This window comes from Cricetulus griseus, chromosome 6 (genome assembly GCF_003668045.3).
Source record: "Cricetulus griseus strain 17A/GY chromosome 6, alternate assembly CriGri-PICRH-1.0, whole genome shotgun sequence".
NCBI classification, from domain to species: domain Eukaryota; kingdom Metazoa; phylum Chordata; class Mammalia; order Rodentia; family Cricetidae; genus Cricetulus; species Cricetulus griseus.
The window spans coordinates 112,362,182-112,389,140 of record NC_048599.1 but is presented as its reverse complement, the minus strand read 5'-3'; the positions used below and the strand labels follow the sequence as shown (position 1 = coordinate 112,389,140).

The 26,959-nt window shown below is 38.0% G+C and overlaps 1 protein-coding gene across 1 annotated transcript in view; it reads right to left on the bottom strand.

The window, feature by feature from the left end:
• The window catches only part of Fap (fibroblast activation protein alpha), a 75,886-nt gene that overhangs the window by 22,912 nt on the left and 26,015 nt on the right, over positions 1-26,959 (bottom strand). Inside the window, exons 8-18 of the mRNA XM_027420318.2 lie at positions 24,962-25,034; positions 24,212-24,332; positions 23,081-23,235; positions 20,817-20,920; positions 18,651-18,786; positions 14,378-14,422; positions 9,889-9,993; positions 9,720-9,790; positions 7,443-7,496; positions 5,721-5,845; positions 1,700-1,747 (exon numbers count right to left, since the gene is read on the bottom strand). Of these exons, the coding sequence (XP_027276119.1) occupies positions 1,700-1,747; positions 5,721-5,845; positions 7,443-7,496; positions 9,720-9,790; positions 9,889-9,993; positions 14,378-14,422; positions 18,651-18,786; positions 20,817-20,920; positions 23,081-23,235; positions 24,212-24,332; positions 24,962-25,034 (1,037 nt within the window). The remainder of the gene's footprint in view (positions 1-1,699; positions 1,748-5,720; positions 5,846-7,442; positions 7,497-9,719; positions 9,791-9,888; positions 9,994-14,377; positions 14,423-18,650; positions 18,787-20,816; positions 20,921-23,080; positions 23,236-24,211; positions 24,333-24,961; positions 25,035-26,959) is intronic.

Below are 26,959 nucleotides of genomic sequence, written 5' to 3'. Positions count from 1 at the left end.
GACTGGAGCCTCTGGGAATCTGTATTTGTGATAAGCATATTATGTGGGATGTGGTTTAGACATGTTTCGCCATAGGCTCATGTGTTTGGACATTTGGTCTCCAGTGAGTGACAACTTTGCACTGTTTTGGAACGTTCAGGATGTGGAAGCTTTCGAGAAGTGAGTCACTGAGAGACTGGATAAGCTCTGTCCCCATTCTTGGCCTTTCCTTACTCCCTGATTGCAGGTGTCACATGACCAGCTGCCTCAGGCTCCTGCTACTGTGCTTTCTAACCACAAGGGATTGTATCCTTCAAGCTGCTTCTTATAGGGACTCTATTGGAATAATGAGAAAAATAACTAACACAGTGAAAAAGAGTACTGTTCTCATTAGACAAGTTGGTGGATCTGTTCTCTAAAAGAATTTGAGTGGTTTCTTGAATTAGAAAATACAAAAATATATCTGATGTATATGGAGAGTGGTGTAATACTTCAAAAGCATTAAAAAGATTAGTATCTGCCTGAATATAACAAGAACATCAAGATAAAAATCGCTAGGATATAGAAATTCATTTTATGGAGGAAAGGAAGTGGAGTTATATTTTAGAGTGGTGATAAAATTAACTTTAAATATCTATGGAGATTTCCATTAAAACAAAAACTTCAGGACCCGAAAGTAGTATTGCTTTAAAATGTTGTTCTCTGAATGTTGAATATGTCTAATTAACAAATTTAACCTGTTGTTTATGAAACCATTTCATTATTAGATATAGGTTAGAATAACTTCAAAGTGAAACTAAATCCATTGTCCCACATCAGTATCCCTGGCCTTTCCTCATAACTTTATTTTCACCTATTCTTGAGCCATTAAACTGACACAAAACAAATCCCCAAGTAGTGTCCTGACTGTCAGCAAGGCTGTCCAGGGACAGCTGCAGGCATGAGTGCTGAAGGGAGAAGCATCAGCTTGTCCCGCATCAACCCTGCTCTCCAGCAACTCCAGTCTTTTGGTGTTTAATGGGCAACCAGAGGATAATGGAGAGCCATTGGGAAGAATACCAGACAGTTATAACCCTGTTGAGGGCAAAACAAAAAAATGGCCATCTTTGAACTGTGAACTATTTTAACCAATATCACAAATTCAAGGTAGAGGAGAACTAGGATGACAGCAGTCAAAAATGGAAAGTTTCCTCAAATTCCAGGACTTTCACACATGGCAACAATGCGATATAGCTGTTAACACAAAGCCAAACAAACAAAAGTGTTGGCATGATAATCACCCTCTGCTCTGAACTGAATCAGAGAAGTAGTGTCTAGAATTTTTTGCCAGTTTGGAGTGAAAGAGGAAGGGGAAGAAGAAGAAAAAAAGAAAAGGATACTCCTTGAAAAGCAGGAATTCTTTTTTTTTTTTTTTGAGGAGAAAAAAAGATGTGTAACTATCCTGTCTGATTCTACTCTTCTGTGGCTTTACAAAGGCTGAGGGAGAAGAGAGAATTGATCTCTATCATGCAATTTCTATTATGTCACATTCCCACTGCCAATAAGTACCAAGCTTCAAGTGATTAGGTTTAATCCAAGCAACATCTGAATCTGTGGTATAATAAGCTTTATGATGATAACATGGTATCACAATTTCTCCTTTTAAAGTGGGCCAACTGTCCTGCTCTCTGGAGTGGCTCATGGTAGAGAACTCAGGGTATCTTTAGAGGCGAGAGAGTACCTTGGTCTGTTCGGCCGTCATGGAGGGTGGAAATGGGGAGGCCAGGGCCTGTGTGCAGGATAGAAACAAAAATGTGACTATTGTTAAAAGTAACATTTCATTTTATCCAGTATTGCTTGTAGTATTCATAAATACTGGTGTCAAGCACAAGTACATCTTTTAACACTTCAGTGACTTTTTTTAAACCATAGAGAAGCAAACATTTTAATTTATGTTTAAAACATATGCATCAGATCAAAATCCAATCAAAGAACAGATGTAATAAAAGGCTTACCTGTGCTGTGGCTTTTCTAGGAGTGAGCCTGGATAGTTAAAACTTGATTAAATACATGGAGAAACCCCACAAGCTGGCCTTCTGGAAAGCTGTCACACTACATTGGCCAAGTTTCAGTTGTGTATTACCACGTAGCCTTCATCAGTACCTAGACTGTGTGTCATTTGTTAAATGTTTATTTTGTTTTAGTGGGTAAAGGCCAGCGTCTTTTATCCTTATAATTATTATGTGCAGCAATAATTTTGTATAGAAATATCTTTCCTTTTCCAATATGTTGTTGTAGGTCATGTTTTAGGGGCTAGTAAATTATGGCATGAGGAAGGGTGGAATTGTGATGTTGCTTGAGGAGTTAAAGAAGGAAGGATAGGATCATGGGGGAGGGTGGGCTTCAGCGTCCGGCACAGAGACTCAAGCCAAGCCTCCAGCAAGCTACGGAGTGTGCAGAATTGTCCCAATGGGGCAAACATGACAGGTCTTTATCCCCCAGCATAGAGCACAACCATTGGATATGGCCTGTGATTATATCAATCTCCATACTTGGGATTTGGGTTGAAAGTTGTCAGCTACCAGCATTTTCAGTAATGACTGATAAATCCAGCCTTAAGATAGAGGCTCTGGCTGGGTGGTGGTGGTATAAGCCTTTTATCCCAGCACTCAGGAGCCAGAACAGGTAGATCTCTGTGAGCTCAAGGCCAGCCTGGTCTACAGAGCAGGTTCCAGGACATCCAGGGTCACACAGAGAAACCATGTCTCAAAGAAAAAATAAATAAAAAGAAAGAAAGAAAGAAAGAAAGAAAGAAAGATAGCTGCTTTGTTCAGTACATCATTGTCTACAATTTTTTTTTTCAAATTTAGCTTCTCTATGTAGAAACTGGCCATTTTAGCAAAGTCTAAATAAATAAATAAATAAATAAATAAATAAATAGTCATTCATCTGAAGTATAGGATAAAATAATACCCAGAGCACACTTTTAAAGAGTGCATTTACCTAGGGACTCAGTGGGTTGAAAAGCAGCACATGTGTGGTTGGGATAGATGACTTGCCATTCCTAATATTTCCTTCTGCCTTAAGGAAGCCCCATTAGAATCATGTCCTTAGCTCCAAGTAAAGCACAAGAGGGACTTCTCTGGGTTCTTGGGAGACCTGCCTATGAATGGGACCTTCTGGCTGGTTCCTGGCAGCCTTCTCACTCTGGAAAACATGCTTCTGATTTATTCAATAGAGCTTAGAATGCCAAGCCCCATGGGCCAATCCTGCAACTGTACCATGTTTGAACAACAGTAATTTGGGGCACAGTGTTGGAAAGCACATACCTTACCTCCACCACATTTTCCGACTAGTCTTTATAAATAATAAAGCTAATATTTTGATTTCCTGCCTTACTTCTTAGTATAACCTGAGACTAGAGGAAAGAGATTTTTATTTGACTTTCTCAAAAGACCAGCAGTCCTTCTGTGACAGTCAAGAGTGTTGGTGAAGATAACTAAAAAGCTTTTCCTGAGACTCAGTGTTTCCTCAAAGTTATCAAAAAGGACACACATGCATATTACATTTAGGGCCAGAATCTAAGGAGACAAGGCAGTTTAAATCTCTATGCTTTGATATATTAACATTCATCATATGGAATTTTCATGGGCATATGTTTCCAGTAGTGGAAACCTGCATGGCCCAAGAGACATGGCATCAAAGCCTAAAATTCCTATTTGTACTCTTTTTGTTTCAAGTTACCAATACGACTTTTACCTGCGTTAATCCTGTCTTCCAGGGCTCAATAGCCCTTTGGAGAGTTTGAAAGTTACATAATGAGGCGTTCCTCTTAGCCCCAAAGAGAAAGATTTCAAGGTTTTTCCTATGATGGTGCAGTGACTCATTTTACTGGAGCTTCAAAAACACCAGACGATGTGATGCTTCCCACACAGTATATTTTTTGCTAAATGGGAAATTACCATACTGCCGAGGAAGAGTGAGTGGTAGAAAAGTCAGGCGATTCAAGTTCTAGAAAGGACTCTTCCACCAACTTTTGATGAGGGCTTAGTCTTTGGTTCCTTATCTATACTTCAGTGAACATTTAGGTTCAAGTAGATACTAGAGAAAAGTGATACAAAACATGTTAGCATGCCTTTCCAGAGAGCTGTACTGCGTTATTCAAATATAGAGAGCACACTGGTATAAATGCATATATGTTAATGTGACATTGCTACCTTGATTATCAGCAAATGGAACAGCAAGAAACAACTACCTCGGTAGAGTTTGCAAAAGACAGTCATCCTTGTCATGTACCACGATGTTTATGTGAAATGTATTAGACACTCCTCTTACTGTTATGAACAGAACGACTAAGGAGATCAGCCCCACCCAGCCTTCCAGGAGAGAAAGATAAACAGATGCTCCAGCTTCCTTAGTTCAAGGATGCTGTGTGCCTGACATGTAAGCTTTTGATACATGTTACATAAATATAGAGTTTGGGTTGGAAAATGTTGCATATAACTTGAGAGGGACATTTAATGTTTACCTTTAAATGCCATAATCACAATCAGCACATATGGCCATGAACAACAATCTCTTGACATTTCAAAGATGCCACTGACCAAACATTTTAGGGAAGTGTTATTTCAAACTGACATCTTGTGACATCTTGAAGGGAGCGTTCGGGTTAAAATGGTTATTCATGTCTACATAGTCAAATGAGCCGTGGCTCGGGTTCTAGAGCCAGGTTGTTGGATTAAGGGAAGTGGCATATCATGATAGCCTCAATTCTTGCTCATTTTACAGGAACCCCACAGGAGGCCTCTGCAACTGAGTACAGACCTCAGTTGATGAAAAGTTCCATTGTTCTTTAAGTCACCTACCTGCACAGGAGCAACTGATGTTAGGAACAAGAGGATGGCATGTACTTTGTTGAATTTCCTGCCAAGTGTGCCACCCACTCCCCTAAACTGGCATTGCCAGGGTAACAATACAGCAATTATAGAATTAGTGATTCTACTAAACCCTGAATAGTCACCAATTCCATTGGGTTTTAGTGTTAGCTTGCATTTCTTGTTATTTATTCAAGATAACAATTTGTGAATGAAATTAACTTGTCTAGATAGCAAATTATTTGTAAAATGTGACCATGGTCTAAACAACCAGGAAATGCTTTCTGTATTATGCTACAATGGTTCATTTGTTAAGTGTTTGAATAAATTACTCAAAATATCTTCCAATTTTTAAGAGGAAGGATTGAATTTCAGAGGTTTACTTTTTGTCCTCATTTGATGCTAGAGTTAGAAGTATATTTGTCTTCACTGAACAGACCTCAGGTTCCTGGGCCATTGTTCCTTGATACTTTTCCCACAAATGAGGCCAAGGCAGAATAACCACTTAATTAGGGGGAAAAAACACTTCTGTTTTAACGTTTCTCCTTCTGTACCTATATGGTAGATGGTGTCTGCATGCAACGTCATAGTGATGTGAAATATGGTGGCTAAAAGCAAGAAGATTAAAGCAGCCAACTATTGCTTCAGCCCTGACTATTGCCCAGCAGTGGTACACAACTTAGCTGGTTATTCAGCTTCATCAAACACAAACAAGTGAGAATAATACCTTCCTATGCTGTTCATTCCCCAAGCCTTAGGCATGTGATAAGATCCTTATATATAACAGGTTCTCAAGAAATGAAAAGCTTCGAAGTAATCAGATGGAGTGACAAGGATGATGACAATGGCTGTGGAAGTGGCGATGCTTGTGTTAGGTCCGTCACCTACCATAGCAGATGAGTGCATAGTACTTGGCGTCGTAGCTGAAACTTGCTGTGTAATATTGGCACCTTTCTTTCCTTAGATGGCAAGTAACACACTTCTTGCTCGGAGGAGAGTTTCCAATGCTAATTCTAGAGGGAAATGAAAATAAAGCTAAGCTGAAATTTTGAGATTGTATTTATCAAAATGTACTACTCCATGTAAAGTGACTAATTTACATATTGACATCAAACCCACTCTATTTTTCTGTTGCCAATATCATTTAAAGTAGAGGGGAATCACAGTGTTTTGATGTAGCTTGATTTTTGATCCATTTTTGCCTGAAGAGGCACAAGCTTTGAGGGAGAAGCCCTCTGTGGGTTTCCCAAAATGGGAAAGCTATAGAACACTTGCAATGGGAGTGAGGTAGCCATTTTTCATAGCCATTAATTGCTTATGAAGTAGTTGGAGACTTCCCCCGCCCCCCACACACCTCCTCTTTTCTGCTCCATATCAAAACACACAAAGAAACCTGGTAGCATTATCAAGAAAGGGTCTCTATTCTTTTCTGTATCTGGAAGGGGGTTTTAGTAATATGGAAATAAGAAGTCACATTCTATTTGCATCTTTCATCCTTTCAACAGGGCATGTGGGCTTTCAGGAGCTGCATCTGAGGATGTTACCTCCTCCATCACACACAGGCCAACCTCACCTTTCCTTCCTCCATGTCCCCACACTGTGGTTCTGGAACGGAGTGATTAATTTCAATAAATAATAGATGTCTGGACTCCTCATCAAACACTTCATCAGAATCCCTTTATGGGGATCCTCGATGGTGTTCTGACATGGTCAGAGTCCATTCTGACTTTGCCATCTCCCAAGTCTTTCCCTTCCTTCTCCCTGAGATTGCCTTGAGCATGACAGTGGGGGGTCTAGAGACATGCTTGTTTCCAGAGAAGGGGGATTCCCAGTGGGAAGGTATCCAGGTGTGAGACAGGACTATGATTAAGAGGGGTTTTGTTTGTTTTTCCTTGTACACATTCCATGCTTGAATTTTTGTGTGGTCTTGGAAATGGCAGGAAGGGAGGTAACAGTAAGTGCTCAGAGGACATCACACCAATGTTCAAATCTCAACTCCAGTGGTATTATGTACTGCATAAAGTTATTAAAATTAAATGCAATTATATGTGCAAATTAGTTAAAAAGATATTTGGGTTATATTAGAGCACCAGCAACGTTAACCACTGTTTCCATTTTTCATATGCAGAACAATTGGATTGAATTTTAATAACTAATATAAGGATGGAGTTGGCTGTAGCAAAATGAGCTAAAGTGATGATCACACTACAAGAGTAAAAATAGTGTGACACTTAGCAAGTGCTCAACAAATGTGCATTAGTAAATAAAAGTCCTGAATTAAATCCAAGTTTCCAAAGCATCTACTATTATACAGAAATATTTAGTATTTATATCATTAGAATTTCCTATATTGTTCTTTTCAAAAGAAAGCATTTTGAGTTAGCTCACATTTTGGAAGCATGTGACTTTTATATTGATATTGTGTACATCATTTTCTGAATTATTTATCTGAATTTACAAGTGGATTTCATAACATTCCACACTTCACAAAGCATCCTGTATCCACCCATGGTTATGATTTGATTTTACTCAAGTATCTGCATCTCTCTCTCTCTCTCTCTCTCTCTCTCTCTCTCTCTCTCAATACTGTTTTGGATTGGCCTAAATTACCTGTAGATGTTTCTTCTTCCAGGGTAACCTTCAAATTCATTGCTAGAATAAAACCTGAAATGAATTTAGGAAATATTAAGTATTGGTTATTAAATGACAAAAGTATTGTCACTAATATTAATAAGTAGCTTTGGCAAAAATCCCATTAATTTAATGAAACTATTAATTAATATGTGTAAGAATCACTGCTATGCAGAAATGAATTTGGGGCATTTACTGTAACTTACAGATCATCAGAGAAAGGTAAAATTGAGCTGAGTACTCTTTAGAACAAATTATTTTATTCTGATTCATTAAGCATGAGCCAGGAAAAATGACCTATTTAAACTAATATTATACTTTTCCTTTTTCATTATGAATGTTTACTGTTTTCTCAACTATGTTATTTATTTTGTCTATGACTGAGAACACATTATTATACACCCCATGCCAGGAAACTCATCGGAACTGGATGGTATGAACATACCACAGGCTATGTTAATTCACCAAGCTGCAGAACAAACCACAGGAGAACAAACTTGCTACCTAACCACCCAGGTGCAGGCTTGGTTCTGTCTTAATATAGCTATGAAGTGGAAAATCCAGTTTGGTGACATGACTTCCATTCCTCTGTGAATTTATGGGACTATCTCAAAGTAGCTGTCTCCTCCCCCCTCCCCACCAAGAAGAGCATAATAGAGTGTGAAAAGTTTAGAATAAACAAGGTTTGTTTTAATTCTCAGGAGGGCTTAGTAGTTCAGGCATCTTCGGTGTCCAAAAAAAAAAAAAAAAAAAAAAAAAAGTTCCTTAAAGAAAGAGACAACATAATTCAATGCATTTCCTGTATGAAATTTATATTCAAAACCTGCGTAAATCTGGTTTATTTATGTTTGCACTAATGTCACAGGACTCCAGTCATCACTTTCACTTGCCTTTCCCACACCCTTTCAAACAGTGTGTGAATTAACTGCTCACTCCCCTCCCCCAAAGGCCCCTTGGAGCTTTCCCAGGCTGTCAAAGTTTCCAGTATTGCTTTCACCTCTAACACTGCAGCCCAGCCTGCTTTCCCACTTGCCTCTCTCCTCTCCCTCACAGACAATAATAATTATCCCACCCCATCTTTCCTAAACATTGACCCTTTCTTTTCATTCACTTCAGAAATGTGAACTGAACCTCTACTGTGTCAGGCTTCATGCTGAGGACACACAAGAAAAGAGGCCCATCTGCGTTTTTCTACTCCACAGTTCATTGTCATCATACCAGCTCAAGCCCCAGTCACCACTGACCATCATAACCATAGCAGGAGCTTCAAGCCTTCAGTGTTTTTTTTTCCCCTATTTCCCAAACCTATTATGCCTGAAATCTATCTCTCGTTCATTTTTATCTTATCACTTTTCTGACTGTAGTCACTTTTAAGGCTGTGTAAGGACCAAACTCCTTTGGCTCCTATTCAAATAATTTCATAGAATGGCAATAGGTTCTGAACACTTTCTATATGGTAAGGGTAGATAAATGATTCTGTTCCTTTGCTCCTCAAATTCCATTTAATGGTAGTCAGATTATGAGTAGTGAAGGAATAACCCTAATTTACACAGCATTAGAATCAATGGAGGAAAAACAGCAGGGACTTCTGATTACTTAAATGCACCATGAATGGCTATTCTAAGAAAGTTTTATGAGGCAGTGTATAGGATGGACAGAAAGGAAAGAACTTAAAGAATTCCCTTCTGAGGTTAACAGCAACAGTCTTGGATTCATAAGCTTTAGCTGAAGGCTCACCTTCCACTAATTAAATGGCCTTTAGCCAAGTCAATTACATGCTCTGAGTGTCTCTTTTCTCATTTACAAACTCAGAGCAATTATTCTTACTTTACAGTATCTGGTAGGCAGTAATCCTTCAATGGCTAATGGCTGTTACAGATAAAATGAAACCCAGATAACACTGAATCTCTACATAGAGTCTCCCATATATGTTGGCTACCTTCTTTAGGGTTTTGAAGCTTGTTCATTCCTTTAAGTGTTGAAAAATAAAATTAGCCTTCAGAACCAATTGCTATCTGAGAATACTTATACTTTTCATAAAGGTACCTAACACAATTCTTTCCAGAAGGAAATCTTGCTGACTAGTTATTAAAGAATGTGCACTCTTAATGAAATCATTGCTGTTTGGATGTAACCAGAAAGCAACAGAATGCTCCTTCAGTTAGCTGAGTAGACAGTACAGCCCATCATTTGTACACCCATTGTTTGGTGCCAATTAAAACCTGAATGGTGCATCGTGATGCATGAAATACTTACAGTGAATCCTGTGTCACTCTGAATATATATATGGCCTCCCACTTGCCACTTGTAATTTGAATAGCATTTTCCTATAAAAAGACAAACATTATGTTGTGTGAAGCCGAGCATTGCTTGAGCAACCTCAAGTGAATGATCTTTGAGGAGATAAATCTTGGAAGGAACGTACCACAGTGTCTTTGATGTAGTGAATATGTTTGTAACCATCCTTGTCGCTAAATATTTTGTAGTATGAAGTGGCATCATGGCTGAAAGCTGGTGTTGAAACAAAGAACTGAAAGAAATGAACAGAGGTTATGTTCAAAGGACAAATGAAAGTCAGAGATATTTTTGTAAAGCCATAAGTGCCTGCCCTCTCCACTTGCCTGTCACTCACATCTGAAATTCCAGGTTTTCATATGACAGCTTTTCCAGGGATTTTCATGGGCACTTACTTGTTTGCCACTGCACCCACCCTCCCACCGAAACCCTGAGCTTTACAATGTCTAATTTAACAAATTGTTGTTCTAAGATGATGTAGTCTGGAACTGACTTAAATGGATAACGAACAAGTGTTGATACTAATGAAACCAGACTTTAAAATGAGGCATTAGATCAAAGTATAATTCTCATTAAATCTCACAGTACTTTTAATTTTTAGTTTGTCTAATGCTAAGCTCCCAATGTCAACAACTTAATGAAGACATTTGAGAGATTCTGGTATTGTTGTCTATCAATCACAGATTCTAGTAGTCGGGAAGGCCAAGCACACTTGAGAGAGACCATGAAGCATGGTTAGGGAGTAGGGTGACCTTAGTTCTCAGCTCAGGAGTCAGAATGACCTTGTAATCTGAGTTTAAGGGACTCAGCATATCCTGCTGGGAACCACATAACTGCACTCACTGGAACTACCAAACACTCAAATGTCTTGGGACAGAACTAGTGGCAACTCACTATCCTAAGAAGTACAGAGAACTGAACTACAAATGTCTCATAGCAAATTTCCATCCATAGTGTCATGTGTCTCCCCTTGTAAAATTTTGATTTGCTCTATCAATAGTGCCATGTGTCTACCATTGTAAAATTTTTATTTGCCCTACATTTATGGCTATTTTTACAGGTTTTCCTCCGGTGAAATAGTGACACCTTTCTGATAAAAATCTCATGAGTGCAGAGCTTGTCTGTATCATGCAAGAATACCTTAAAACCTGGCCTGAACAAGGGGGAGCACATGGACCCCAGACTGCTGTCTGGGAGGCCAGTACAGGACTGATCCAGACCCCTGAACATGGATGTCAATTAGGAGGTCTCCACACTCTAGGGGGGCCCTGGTAGTGGATTAGCATTTTTCTCTGGTGTAAGAAGGGACTTTGAGAGCCCATCCCATGTCTTGGCCTGGACACATGGGGGAGGGCCTAGGCCCAGCCCAGGATGACGTGGTGGGCTTTGGGGAGCCCCAGTTGAGGGTCCTACCCTGCCTGAGGAGTGGAGGAGGGTGGATGGGATGGGGAGTAGGGTGGGGGGAGGGGAGAGAGGTGGGGAGAGGGGAGGGAGAGGGAGAGGGAGAAGGGGAGAAGGGATTGACATGTGAAGCAAGCTTGTTCCTAATTTGAGCTAATAAAAAATTATATTCTTTCTCAGTATTAGCTATAAGGATGTTCAGTTGCTATATTCCAACTAACAATGCTCAAATAATTAAAATTTGTCATTAGTTTAGATTGAAAAACTTTTGTCATAATTTAAGTATGTAATTATGTTCTTATAGATAAAATTTCCTTACATTTAAAAAAAAACACCTGGTTTCTCTCTCTGGTTTATGTCCATGGAACAGTATGTCTGTATCATTAAAGAACACCTTAAAACCTGGTTTCTCTCTCTGGTTTAAGTCTATTGAACAGTATACAAACTTGTTCAGCTATTTTACACCAGAGGAAAATGTTGAGAAGCTCCACCCAGGCCCCATCCTCCAATTACAGACCACGCCCCTGAGAAAGCCTGCCATAAGTGGCTCCTCTACCTGGGATGCTCAGGACCATGCCTATAGGCAATTTGAGGTACTGCTCAACCTGCCACATAGTTCTCCCTCATGGTTACTCTTCCTTCCCTGGACCACCTGGGAATGTTTTTCTCAAATTAAAACCTGGACTTTAATTTGGCCTGATCTGATTTATTGCATCGTTGGAGAGACTTAATATTGGGGTATGGAAATCTATCAGAAAACAATAAACACCAAAGCACACACCAGTATCTTCTAGCCACAAACGTTTGTCCCATTTTATGTCTTTTCTGATACCAATTTCTGAGCAAAGGGAAAGTAGGAGGAATTGCTATGGGCTTATTTCATGATCACATCTGGATGTGATCTGATGCTGGATATTTTTGTGATAAAACTATTTCTCTTATGTTGTGATCTTGTGCCATTAAAATGCAATGTATCTCTTTTATCTCTACAGGGTAAATAATCTTTCTCCAAATTCATTTCCACCTGGATGGAAGCTTTACAGATGTAATTATGATAAAAATGGAAGTTGTGATCCTACTAGATTAGTGTCAGCCCTAGATCCAAGAACCACAGTTCTCATAAGAGAAAGTACACCAGGCAACATGGAGAGACACAGGAAAGAACTCTGTGTCTTGGAGGCTGCCTGCTCCATGAATAAGGCTTTGCTCAAGTGAATTCTGCTAAATGTAAATGTCTGATTTGTCTTTAAATCAATTTGTAGCAGAATTGAAAATTGAGTAATTCGAGGCTGTTTCTGTGTATATATTCATAAGCATCATCCATCATAAGATCTACTCTGTAGGATTTTGCATCTTGAGACAGATTACATTAAGTCAATCAAGAGGTTAGGGATTGGAAAATTAATTTGCAATTTGGTGGACAAGCATTACACTAGTATAGGCTTTTGACAAAGTTGTTCTTTCATTTCAAAAAGTTTTGCCCTCGACTACATAAAGGCAGAATTACACAGACCTTCTTCACAATACTCATACTCTGCATTGTCTTAGTCACTAAAATGGAGCCCAAGTCACAGGATATTTTAATGAAAAACAGTGAAAAGTTATTCCCCATATACCTAGTGAGCTACTTAAGGGACTTTTAAAGGATTGTATTCTGAGTAAAGCTTGCAATTTCATTTGTATTGAAAATAAAAAAAAATTACAGGGAAGACTGTTTTGTTTTAAGATATTAGAACCAGGCAAACAGGAAGAATCTTTCTGCTAGGATAAGCCTGTTATCTCCTCCCTTTCATTGCACACATGGAAGCCAGTTGCTTCCGATGAGCAGGTAGCTTACGTGAGGTAAAGAGGCTGTGAAATATTTCCGCTATCATGTTGTCAGAGCGAGGACCATAATGCATTCCGAGTTAAGTGCTTATTGCAGCAAGTCACACCTGGACCCTAGATAAGACATTCATCTGCACTGACCTCAGCTTTAACAAGGCCCTGCTCTGGTTTCTTTATCATGCTTAGATTTTCTGATAAATTGCTTATCTCTCTGCGAAGTGCAAAGCCATTTAAAATATCTTACCTAGAAAGTAAGCTTACATATCACAGTGCTGTATTATGCCATCCTCCCGAAATGGCAAAAGATGATGCTTAAACAGAGTTAACAATTAGTCAAAAGTACAGGCTTTCAGATATCAAATACAAAATTCATGTTTTGTTTTTAATCAAGAGGTTTTCGAAACAAGCCAGAGATGTGTGGATCATTGCTTAATTAGCTGGAGATGGTTTGTTATATCTCTAGTCTAAGCATTATGATTTCAGAGCTTATTTCAAAATGTGAAGAACTAAAATTTAGGTTCTTTTATTTTGAATATTTACAGGGAAATATTTCTAGTTAATTTCTGTGACCTTTGCAGTTTAAATCTCTTGGATAGATTCTAAAGAAACCATTTTTTGAAAATAACTATTTATTATATACTAGTATGGCTAGCTTTTGCAATTTGTCTAAAGACCCAATAAATATTCACTGAACAAAGACTGGGGATGTAGTTTACAGTAGAGCACTTGCCTAGTATATGTGGCCCTTGTTGATCCCAAGTAACACACACATTGCCTAAATGACTGTATGAATCATGTACGGTATCTAAGTTTTCTTGAGTTAATTTCACTGCTACCAGTTTGACTACAGGTCAAGGAAAACTAGTCAATAAAGCAGGTACCTTCAGAGGATGGGAACTTACTCCCAAGGTGAACACTATGGGTTTTTTGGATAGTTCTTCTTGTGAAATTTAGAAGTTCCACTACTAAATTAATTTCCAAAGATTGAAATTAATACTCATGTTTCCCTTTTTATAGACCATGTCTAAATCTCAGCAGAGCAGCCTCCCAATGTAAAGGCTTGCTGGATGCAATCACTGTGACATATGGCAGCATCCACACAACATTTACTTACTCTCCATCTTTTGTTCTCTTAATAAATATAGATTAATTAATACGAGACACAATTGATTTCCTTAAAACATGCTTTTTTTTTACACCAAACAAACCCCCTTGCTAAATAACTCTATCAAAACTTTCTGGAGAGTAAGAGTAACCATAAATCATAAACACATTTTCCTGTTTGATACCTAACCATAACAAACCAGTTGGAATTCATGAACTGTGTAAAACTCTGTTCAGAGAATAGGTTGGGTACCATTAAAATAAAGGAAAAGATAGGAAAATCATACTCCACCAGCCCATCCTGTTCTGCTTTCTTCTATATGCTCCTGGGTCTAAAAGACAAAAAAATCATATTAAAGGATAAAAAGACCAGGTTTTCAAATGTGTAATCTGGACATTTGAAAAGTAAAGCCACCTGTTCATCATGTCCTACTGCTCAGCCTCCAGTTGGGGAGACTTTATTAAAGTTATTTCAGAGCAGCACTGCTGAAGTCTATATGGGAAAATTAGTGCTGAACTCAATTTCTGAATTTTTTTCTTGTTAACTCTTCCATGCAGTGGGCATTGGAATTATTGCATACCTGTGGGAGTTCAGCACAAACAAGCAGACGGCGTGACATAGAAAAGAGGGAATTCCATAGTGAGGCCAAGGTTGTAGTCTTTCTTTCCTTTTTAGGTAACTAGAAACCAAACACTTGTGTTTTTAGGTTTCAGCAACATGCAGAAGTATCGCATCTCAAATAAATACTTAAAAATCCTAAAAGGTAAATAGTACTTTTTTTTCTAGAGAAGTAACAAACATTTTGAGTTGAATTAATAGGTATAGATGCTGGAGTAACCACAGTGGATGATCAGGAAAGTGCCACAGGGAATTTGGAATCAAAGAAGACACAGATATCAGCAAGATCTTGAAGAAACCCTTATACCATCCAGGAACTCAGCATGTCTGTGGATAAATTATTTGAAGAACTTCACGTGCCAAATATAGAAAATGTAATTGTAAACATGAGAGACAATGTGGATTTGGTAGTGGGTATGGTGGAATGAGCCAAGGCCTAGAATGCTAACGTTTAGGAAATATTGGTAAAGACCCAGATCAAGAAAGAGTAGAGGAGACATTGCTCAGCAGAAATAATGTTTGAGAGTTATGGACAAATAGTTCTGGAAACTTTCTGCTATGAATAAAGATCACCCAGAGGGAGTTAACTGGACAGTTGTGAAAGAACCAGCAGGATAATCGATGATACTTTGGGGAAAGACTTTTCCTGTAGCTGAGCCACATTCCCCAGCTTCTCTTATAGTGGGATGGAGTCAAGTGATAAGGTTTAGAAACAGTGTGTGAACAGAAAGGGAAACAAGTGGCTTGTAGCGCTTCCCATAAAGACATCCCATGCAGAACCCCCCATTATTTTCTCTTTGCTCCAGATGACTATTAATGACAGAATCACAAGTTAAGATAACAGAAATGCCATTGGCGGAGCTTCTGAACTATGTTATGGAGCAGAGGACCCACTCACACCACATCTCCTTTTCTTGGGCTTGTTATTGAACCATAAATTCATATTAAATTTAAAGCCTTTCTATAAAGTATTAAGCCACTTAAGGCATTGGAATTTTCTCCTACAGCAGTGCTGTTGGCTTGCCTTGGAGATTCGTTACCTAGAGAATAAAGCTTCCATGTAGGTGATCAGCATCACTGCCCAAATTTGAGCTAAACAAGAATGACACCAATGGGCATGACAAAGCAGTTGGGGAAAAGCCCATGAGGCCTTACCTCCCTCACCACTTTCAAAACAAAACAAAAACAACAACAACAACAACAACAACAAAAAACCTATAGGCAACTCAGGAAGGCTGGGGACTGGAAAGACAGTCTTCCCCAGACAAGAGCACATGGATTATGTGTCCAGTGACAAATAGCCTGAAAACATACAAACAAGTGACATTATATGGCTGACTAGGTTCTATGGAGGAACATATATGTATGCACATATGTGCATACAGTAACAATTATAGAAAAGAAGAGGGCATGTAATTAACAGAAAGTGGGGAGGGGGTACAGAAGTATTTGGAGGGAAGAAAGGGAAGGGAGAATTGTAATTACATTATAATTTTGAAAAGAAACAAAATTCTAGCTAAGTGAGACTTATCTAGGAAAGAGAAGAATAGGGGCTGTGAGAATGGCTTGTTGGGAAGGTGCTTTCCTTGCAAGCATGATGACCTGTGTTCCAGCCCCAGATGACACTTAAAAATGTCAGGCAGGCATGTTAGTACGAACCTGTAAATCCAGCACTGTTCCCTGGGACCTGTTGGATGCTTGTGTGCACAACAGTTCAGTCTAAATGCTGAAATTAGGGTAATGAGAGGCTCTGTACAAAGGACATGGTCAACATTCAGAGGATGGCACCTGAAGTTGTCCCCTGGCTTCTACACTCTAGTGTGAACACACATGTGTGCCCCCTCTCAGAACACACACACACACACACACACACACACACACACACACACACACACGCACGCATGCACGCGCACGCGCGCACGCACATGCACACAGTCAAAATAAAAGAAAGATCTTGAGAATATATACTCTTCAAAAATGGCAAGAAAATGAAAAGAATTTTAAGGGGAATTTTTGATTATCTCCTATGGTGGTACTAGTGCCTCACAGAGAAAAAGAAATGCAAGATTGGAAAAAAGATTGTGTGTAATTTTAGTCACAAAGATAAAATTTATTTTCGTCCATTTTTAGAGAGACAAGAATAATATATAAGATGGTTGTTCATTAAGCCATATATTTTTTCTTTCCCCCTCTCTCTCCCTCCCTCCTTACCTCCTTCCCTTCCTTCCTCCCTCCCTTCCTTCCTTTCTTTTTTTGATACAGGGTTTCTTTGTATAGCCCCGACTGTCCTGAAACTCCCTCTGTAGGCCAGACTGGCTTCAAACTCAGATACCTTTGACTCTACCACCCAAATGTTGGGATTAAAGATGTGCACCATCACTGCCCAGCAAGCTATGGATTTCTTAATTAATCGCACCAATATTGTTATATTATAAATATCTCCAGCTTCTTTACCTCTTTCATGTCTAGTAACATGAATAATACATAGGGTGATTTTCCTCAAATACTACTGGTTTTCAAAACACAAATACATTTGTCATTAGTGTGGCTGTTGGAAAATAATGAGTTCATTCCGCCAAGGTATTCTAAATGCAATTACTTTTCTAGCCACAAAGTTTATTTTCTAGGAACCCCTTCTGTCAATTTAGGTTAAAATTGTCTCATATTTTGATAAATTGTGATTTCAGATTCCAAATGAATAAGTTTTTATTTGTCTATGTTCATAGTTTCCAAGCTAATAGCATTAAAGCAGAGTTCATAATGCTTAGATTCAGGGAGTGTTAAAGATGTATCCAACCAGAGCAAGTCAATCAGTTCAGTGTGATCCAATTAACTAGTTTAATTAAAATCTTGATTTGCCAATGATACTACTAAAAACTTTTTTGCTTTGTTTATAAAGACATAAATGAGACAAACTCAGTGTCTAGCAAATTTTCTTAAGGTTACTCAAGATTCTTTCTGACAAGATAATGACTTAAAAATATTTTAAGCTTAAGTAATGATGACTAGTATAGCCCTGATATATTTCCAACAGAACAAAATATTCTCCTTATAAAATAAAATGTTCTAATTCCTAGATGGAATTTAATGACTTATTTTGATTGATCCGGACCTTAACTTCATAAAATAAGTTTACTCTACATTTGGCTTAATGAAGCACTTCATAATTAGAACTCTCTCATAATGCATTCATCAATATTTCTTATTTAAAGAAAATTTTCTTTTAATATTTTAGTCTCTAAAACGAGTACTTAAAACAGGGATATTTTAACGATTTAGACTGATGAGTTTTTGACTCATTAATTTCAACAGATTATGTTTGAATTTGAAAAATAAAAACAATTTTATTTGTTTTTATAAACAAATTTGTATCTTATTTTCAAGCTTCCCACCTTTGGATTAGTGCAGTTGGGGATGCTCTTCAAAAAAAATAACTGGACAGTTTTGTAATGTGCATAATAATCCAATAGTCCATGTCCTATTATCAGGCACCCACCTTTGATTTAAAAATAGGTATTATTTGAATCCCTCTTGTAATTTTTCCCAATTTTTGACAAGATAGAACATGTCTAATTTTCATTTCTTTTTCATCTTTGTGTGAAACAGCTATTTTCCTAATAGACCCATTCATTCTAGTCTTATCTTCTTTGTTTGGCTAACCTGACAATCTCAAACCAGAGGACCATCATCCTGATGTCACATTGTCTCATTTAGCATTTTTCTACATTCAAAGGAAAAGCATTTTAAGAAAACAACTACTATGCAATATGTAGCAACAATGCTGGGATGACTGTGAATATGTGGCACATTGTTTTAAATAACAACAAGAAGCTGAATGCACCAAATCCTGCATTACAATACAAAACACAACCAACATCTAAGAAGCTCCTGTTGTATTTTCATCTTCGGAAACAGTTACCAGTGGTTTTAATACACTTTACCTTTGGACAACTCCATGCATGCCAGTCTTCCCTGAAGTCACATATAGACAAGACGGAGACATTCTGCACTCTCTTTAGCCACTGCAAACATACCCGTTCATCAGTCACCCATGTGAGCCAGCTGAAATAATAGTCACTGCAAACAAACCAAAACAGATGCTCATTACCACATTTAAATGATAACTTCATTTATATTTTTATTTTTTATCTTTTATATTTTTCTAAAAGACAGTTGTTATTATAGGATATATATTTAGTAGGTAAGGAAGACAAGCTTTCTCTGAGAAGAATATTTAAATAGTTCTGCTGGCTAGAATAAATAAGAGCTTATTCATCTAAGCAAATTATTTTATACTTGAGTATTCTCCCCATTTTGACAAAAATATTAATATGTAAAGGAAAAGCTATATATCTAGCTAAGAGGATAAAAGTGTTAAATTTTCTATTATGTACCCAACTTTGTTTCCTGGTGGATTCGTCATAGAAGGAAAGTTTTAGCTGTCACCATGGCCAAGTGCTGAAACTTGGGTTAATATAATAATTAGATGATGTAAATAGCTTAGATAGTGTTTATTAACATACTTAAGTGTCAGTGAATGGCTGTGATGATTATATTTTTCTGTGAATGTAAATTTACAGCCATAATTGCAGAACATTTTAATTTTCCATAGAGCTAGAAGGGACTTGGGGCTCAAATCCTGACCTCATAGTATCCTACTGCAGTGAAAGTATTTAGCCATGTAGTTCTTTGTTTCTGTATAAATTTGAAATAACAATATACTGACTTAAGTATGCAAATATGGGGCAAGAGTGCTTAGAATACCTCTTGACTTATGTGCTGTTTCCACAATTTTGTCACTAAAGGAGAATAATATTTTTTTTAAAAAAATCACCTATTCAAGTTTCCATTTACCAGGTTGTTGTGAGCAATTGTTTGACTCTGCTTGATTTTCCTTGGTGTAGCTGAAGAAGACCTAAGCCCTCTGTGCTAGGCAGGTGAGGCTCTTGGAGACTATTTTTTTTCTTTTTATTTGTTTACCAATTCAACCAGAAAGACACAGAAGACTGGCTTAGGCCTGGAAGGGTACTATGATCAACGTTAGTCAGACAGGTATATATGAGGTATGCTAGAGAAGTTTCTTTTCCTTTTTTTTTTAAAAGAAATTATTTTTTCCAGGTGTGGCGGTGTGTACACAGAAGGCAAAGGCAAGCAGATCTCTGTGAGTTGGAGGCCAGCTTGGTCTACAAATCAAGTTCTAGGACAGTCAGAACTACATAGAGAGACCCTGTTTCAACAAACCAAACAAACCAAAAAAAAATTTTTTTATTAAGTGTGTATGCATTACATAGCTGCGTGTTGGTTTATGTACATGAACCCAGTGCCGAAAGAGGCAAGAAGAGGGCATCTGCCATCTGGGCATAGTGGGAGGTAAATTTCATTCTTTTGCCAGAGCACTATGCTTCTGAAGATTCTCTCTAGCCCAAATACTTCATTTTCCAGTTTGTCAATAAACAGTTCCTTCACATACAGTTCTACAGCCAGATAATCAAAACCAGACTATATCACAGTAGGAAAATGCTGATGTCTGAGAAGAGTTGTCTTATCTGGTTTATAATGCTCCCACACACACAGAGATCTAGAAACCTTGGCTCGAGGGAAGTAGATCAGACTTTAATGGAGTCATGCTGAAGATATTTGCATCTACACCTTGGTCCCAACTTTACATTTCTACCTCCGAGGAAATCTCCAGAAAGCTTTCGATTCATCACCATGGTCACCTTTAAATGAGTCTCTCAAATGAGTGAGAGGGTGTTTTAAAAACTAGTTCAAGAAACTTATTTGTGACTTTTAATTTGCATGCATCTTGCATGTTAATTTTCTGCTTCTGGCACGGGTATCTTTAACTCACTAGAAAAGAAGCCTAAACTATGGTATAGGAAGTTCAGCTTGTTGGAATTGGTTTAATATGAGAAACAGAGCCCGGTGGTGGCACACACCTTTAATCCCAGCACTCAGGAGGCAGAGGCCGGCAGATCTCTGTGAGGTGCAGGCCAGCCTGGTCTACAGAGTGAGTTCCAAGACAGCCAGGGCTATACAGAGAAATTCTGTCTCTGTCACCAAAAACAAAACAAGACAAAATGAGAGAGGGATCTGAGATCACTGACCTTGAGGCTATCATTTCTGGAACTGGTACTTCTATTGGGCCCACATGGTGAGGATAGGTAGTGTCAACAATAAAGACACGAACGACAGGATTCTTCGCTCCAGCCTACCAAGAAAATGCAAATTTACAAGATGATACAATTTTACTTACCACTAATATTTTAAAAACATTTTAGGACTCTAGGCATATTTTAATAAGTGAATAAAGCTAAGTTACAGATACTCTGCACAGAGGCCTGGAACTTTATTTCTATTTTACTTGCAAGGCAATTACCAATGTTGTACCAATGGGAGTCAAATGTATTTCATGTGTTTAATGAGATACTTGATTCATAGGAGAAATCACTGGGGATATGAAATGCATGTCTGCAACCTCTACTCTGTCTTGATTTTTGAGGCAGCTGTGTTTTATTATTTTTAAGATGATAATGAACAATATACTTGTGTGCTCTGAAGTGTAGTGGGAAGATCTGTTTGGCAGAGAATAAAAAGCAGAACTAAATGGAACTTACCTTTTTTTCCTTTTGCCAAACAATTTGGATTGAATTACCAGATCGCTCATCCCCTTAGTTGCTCACAACCTGCTACTATTGCTCCCTTTCCAAAGGATAGGGGAAATCTCACTACCAAATTAAGTGTCCATGGGCTTTTACACTTTTTCTTGGTTTGTGCTTTTTATGCTACTATATGCCTAAAATTTACATGACATTATATGCCTCATGCCTAGACAGTGACTTTGAATTGATTTTTTTTTTTTGCTTCAGAGAGAATCTTGCAGTTAAAATAAAATTTGAATCCTCAAAGTTTGGAAGCACAGTGTTCAATAATTTCATGCTGTTTGACTTCATCTAAAGTAGTGGTTCCCAACCTTCCCAATGCTGTGACCCATTAGTACAGTTTCTCCTGTTGTGGTGGCTGCCAACCATACAGTTATCTTCATTGCTACTTCATAACTGTACTTTTCCACTCTTATGAATCATAATATAAATATCTATATTGTCCAGTGGTCTTAGGTGACGTGAAAGGGTTGCTTGACCCCCAAATGGGTCACTACCCACAGGTTGAGAATCACTGAGTCAAAGGATGTTCTGTCTTTCCTGAGACTTCTTCAGTTCTTTGGAATGTTCTAATCTCTTCATCCCGTACTAAAGGTTTTGGTGTCTCTAGTCTGTAAAGAAACATGAGGACTTACACATAAAAAGTGGCAGTTACTCCTCAGCTCTGAGTGTCTTCATCTCTTCTTGCTCACATTGTTTCTCCAGAACATTCCAGTTCTTTTAATTATGGATTCTAAGTATCAGCGTTTTCACTTCCAAGCATCTCCAACTTTTCATTTTTTTCTATACAGTCCTTGAGGGGACTCTATCTCAACACTCATTTCCTATCTCCTCCCTTTTCTTAAATGACTTTTAACACAAACATTATAATTCTACTTCTCTCTCTGGGGTGTCTTTGGTTTGTTTCAAAAGCCACTTTTGCAAATGCCACATCCATCCTGTCACTTATAGGGACCCACTGGAGTCATTCATGGCTAGGGTTTGGCAAGTAAAGGCAGTAGGAGCTATGTACAAAAAAGCCACATTCTAAAAAAAAAAATCTAATTCTTTTGAAAGAGGTAAATTCATCCCTGACTTTCTGCTCTCATGCCTTTGTCTAAATTTAAAATAGGTTACAATGCCTCTTCCCTGTCTCAGTCATTCTGCTGCATACTCAGGTCCTTATCCTCCAATCTTGGAACTGAATAAAAAGTATGCATGATCTTTACTTCCATTAATTGCCTTAAGGAAGAAATGGAGGCTCTCTCCACAAAGGATCTTAGCATGTGCCTGATGCTACCTGACCAAGACATCAAATTCCACATTTGAATTTCCTTTTTGGGTTTGCGTTTACATGAGAATTCGAGAGGGAATGTGAAACAGAACTTTATCCTGAATTTGGAACATAGGATATATATATATATATATATATATATATATATATATATATAATTAAAACTAAGTTAAGCTTGTTTTTCCTCCATGATGTAGACCATATGTTTTTTTCAAAGATTCTGCAATGGATTTTGCAAAGACTACTTCTTCCAGCATTGCCAGATGTCCAAAGCAACAGATGTCCACATAAACAATAGAGCACAGTACAGTGTTTGCTTTACAATGACAAGGACAAGAAGCTTTCCAAATGTGTTGATTCCACCTTTATTCATGGTAATGATTGCTCATTCTGATATCAAGGGTATAAAGGCCTCTACAAAGAGTACCCAGCATACCTTTGGGTATGGAATATTTATTGTTCTAGGATACTGTCCATCACCGTAATAGGAATAGGCAATAATTGGTATTTCTGAATCATTAAATTCTGCATATGCCAAAAATTTTCCATTTGGAGACCACCAAAGAGCATATTTTGCAGCAAGCATTTCCTCTGAAAAATAAGTATTTACATATTATTTACAACTATAGCTTATACTTAAAAATCATTGTCAATACTTCTAAACAGATATTTATTGACTTAAATCACATTTTAATGTGGATGTAACATGCCATACTTTGATTATTAAAAATACTGTGAATTAAGAGGAACAGTTTAAAATTCATTCTATATCAAACATCAATTAGTCTTGTTAGTAATTGCTGTTAGCCACAAATGCAACATCTAAAATAAATAATAAACACATTGGTAATAATTAATTTTCCCTTTAGGGCAATTTAAAAAATAGCCTAAAGTAGCCCAAATAGACGATGCTACAGACTTAGGTAGACAAGGCAGTCTAGTAAACAGGCGATGCCCAAAGTAGACAAAGCAGGCTGTGATTTCACTGCCGAGTGACATTGCCAGTGGAGGTTGAGTTTCATTCCTAAGAAGTTTTTTTAAACTAGGTTTGATTCGGGTGTGTTTATATGTGTGTGTGCGCTCGTGCATGTGTAAAAATATTCATACACATATATTTTTTTAAAAAAGGACTAGAGGAGTAAAGACCCAAAGACCTCCTCTTAAAGTCCTATTAATCCCCATGTACTACATATCCTAAAATAAGGATAAATTCAAGAGGATGTCAGTATCAAAATCTAAGAACATTTTCCTGCTTGTCGGGGAGGAAGATTTCTTTCTTTAGCTAAACAAACATTGGCTAACATTAACTCAGTAACTAAGGACCATATACTTCTTAGAATATAAGTCATGTACTTTTTAGTAACATTAATGAATAGTGATTCCACTGGTCCCTGATGACAAGATTTTTATTCTTTAAGGTTGTGTCTATTCACAACTTATTAACAGTTGTCAGAAGGACAGCCACTCATAAAAATAAGATGCCATCCAACTAATTCTTCCTGAATATGTGAGCACATTTTCAGTTTTAAGCCTAATAAAGCAGCAGTAGAAAAGAAATATAGCTTACCTTCATATACCCAGTCTGGAATCCCATTAAATATTTTATTTTCTCTTCCAGTGTAAGTTATTTGAAAAGGTGGATCTCCTGGTCTTTGTTTCAAATAAATATTGTTTTGATAGACATATGCCTTGAAATTATAGAAAATTAGTCAATAAGAAAAAATTCTCCAACAAATATAGTAACAATATGTATTTAATTATTTACCTACTGTTTTTTAAAGGGCTGGTAATTCAAATGCAAAAGGATTCACAACTAAAATCATTTAACAGATTAAAAAATATAAAATCTGCATCAAATAATTTCTACTGGCAAACAGTTATTTTATTACCCAATAAGTAATTGTGCATATTGACAGGCAGTCAAACAAATCCCTGAATATTAATAGCTAGCCAGATCTAATCTTTATTTAGCGTCCTTAAATAAGAGCTTGGACAAAATTTCATGTTGTCTGAAGCTAGTCTGGGAAACTTGTGAAAACCATATTTTTCCTGAGTTTTCTGGCACAACGCATTCTGGCTGAGTATAAGGATAAAGTTTTTGACTGAGATATTTAAAGAAGTGTATCCATGAGCTTGAGGTTTTGCGGAATTCTCAAACGGGTTTCAATTTATCCAAACTCTTCCCATTTTTATCCACTGAAATAGTCATGATGTATCTTTTTTTTTCCTTTTAGGCAGGGAAATTTAACAAAGGCCAAAATAAAATGGCTCCTCTTTTATTTAAATGATTAAACACTTCTATAATCTAAACACTTACTAATTTACTCCCAACAGGAGACCAGCATAGATACTGAATTGGACGAGGAAGCTCATATCCCCTTACAAATTCCCTAGAAAGAGAGAAAGAATATATCCCTTGGTGTTCATTATTAAAAAAATCTGTATAAACAGAATAAGTAAACAAACCATTAAAATTCAGGACATCTGTGAGAAATATCCCCCCTTCTACAAGTTCAAAGGAGAGGTACACGGGAATAAGGTACTAAAGCCGTCACGGTGGCTGCCATCCTTTCACTGGTTGTTTAAAGTCACCTAACTGCTCTGTTTTCAGAGCTTCACAATAAAGTAAATGGCTAACATACCTACAGACTGGGTCATCTAGAGTGCATCTAATAGAGTTCCCCTGGTTTATAGAAAACCTCCATGAGACATGGAGGGATGATAATGACTTTAAAATTGCATTGCTAGTTCTTGGGCAGACCCCAAATAAAGCTCAAGTCATTTAACCCCTGAGATTGTAAAATTTGCACACACCAGACTAAGATGGTCGCTGACGTGCCTTCCAGCTCTGAATTTCTTTCTATAACTGTGCTCAAGTTTAATATGTGCTCTTCCACATTCTCATTCACAACCCCCATCTCTGTGAATGCATATGAATTTCAAATTTTTGAAAATAAGATGCCATTTGACAATCTCCCTAGGGATCTGACTTGAAATCAGAGAAGGAAAGGAACATCTGATCTCAAGCTAAACTGAAAAACAGATCGGATACTGGGCAGTGTGCCTTAAGCTTGCAAAGTTCTCCACCCATGGGGAAATTTCAGATATCTTATTGGCCAAAAAAAATCTCACTTTGATGTTTAGAGTCCCTGCAAGCTTCAACTAAGTGAGTTGCATTGTGGAGCTCTTGTAGCTTTTCAATGAGAACACATCAATGTTTATGTACTAAAGAATCATAAGCTGTTTCTACTTTATTGATTTCAGCCCTCAATTTGTTTATTTCCTGGCGTCTACTCCTCTGGGGTGACTTTGCTTCTTTTTTCCTAGAGCTTTCAGTTGTGCTGTTAATTCTCTAGTGTGACTATTTTCCAGTTTCTTCATATGGGCACTTAGTGCTATGAATTTTCCTCTTAGCACTGCTTTCAAAGTGTCCCATAAGTTTGGGTATGTTGTGTCTTCATTTTCATTGAATTCTAGGAAGTATCTAATTCCTTTTTTATTTCTTCCTTGACCCAGGAATGGTAAAATTGTGTATTGTTCAATTTCCATGAATTTGTGGGGAGAAGAGGAAGGGAGAGGAGGACCTGAGGGATAAGGAAGATTGAGTTGGGGGATGAATAGAGGAGAGCAAGAAAAGATACCAAAATAGAGGGAGCCATTATAGGTTTAAAGAGAAATATGGCACTAGAGAAATGTCCAGAGATCTACAAGGATGACCCCAACTAACAATCTAAGCAATAGTGGAGAGGCTAACTTAAACACCCTTCCCAAATAATGAGATTGATGACTACCTTATATGCCATCCTAGAGCCTTCATCCAGGAGCTGATGGAAACAGAAGCAGACACCCACAGCTAAACACTGAGCTCAACTCCTGGAATCCAGTTGCAGAGAGGGAGGAGTGACGAGCAAAGGGGGTCAAGAGCAGGCTGCAGAAACCCACAGAAATAGCTGACCTGAACAAGGGGGAGCTCATGGAGTCCAGACTGATAGCTGGAAACCAGCATAGAACTGATCCAGACACCCCTGAATGTGGGTGTCAGTGAGGAGGCCCTGGCAATCTATGGGGCCTGTGGTAGTGGATCAGTATTTGTCCCTAGTATACAAATAGACTTTGGGAGCTCACTCCACATAGAGGGATACTCTCTCAGCCTAGACACATGGGGGAGGGCCTAGGCCCTGCTCCAGATGATATGACAGATTTTGAAGATTCCCCCATGGAAGGCATCCCTCCCTGGGGAGCAGAAAGGGGATGGAATAGGGGGTCAGTAGGGGGCAGGGGAGGAGGGGAAGGAGAAGAAACTGGGATTGACATG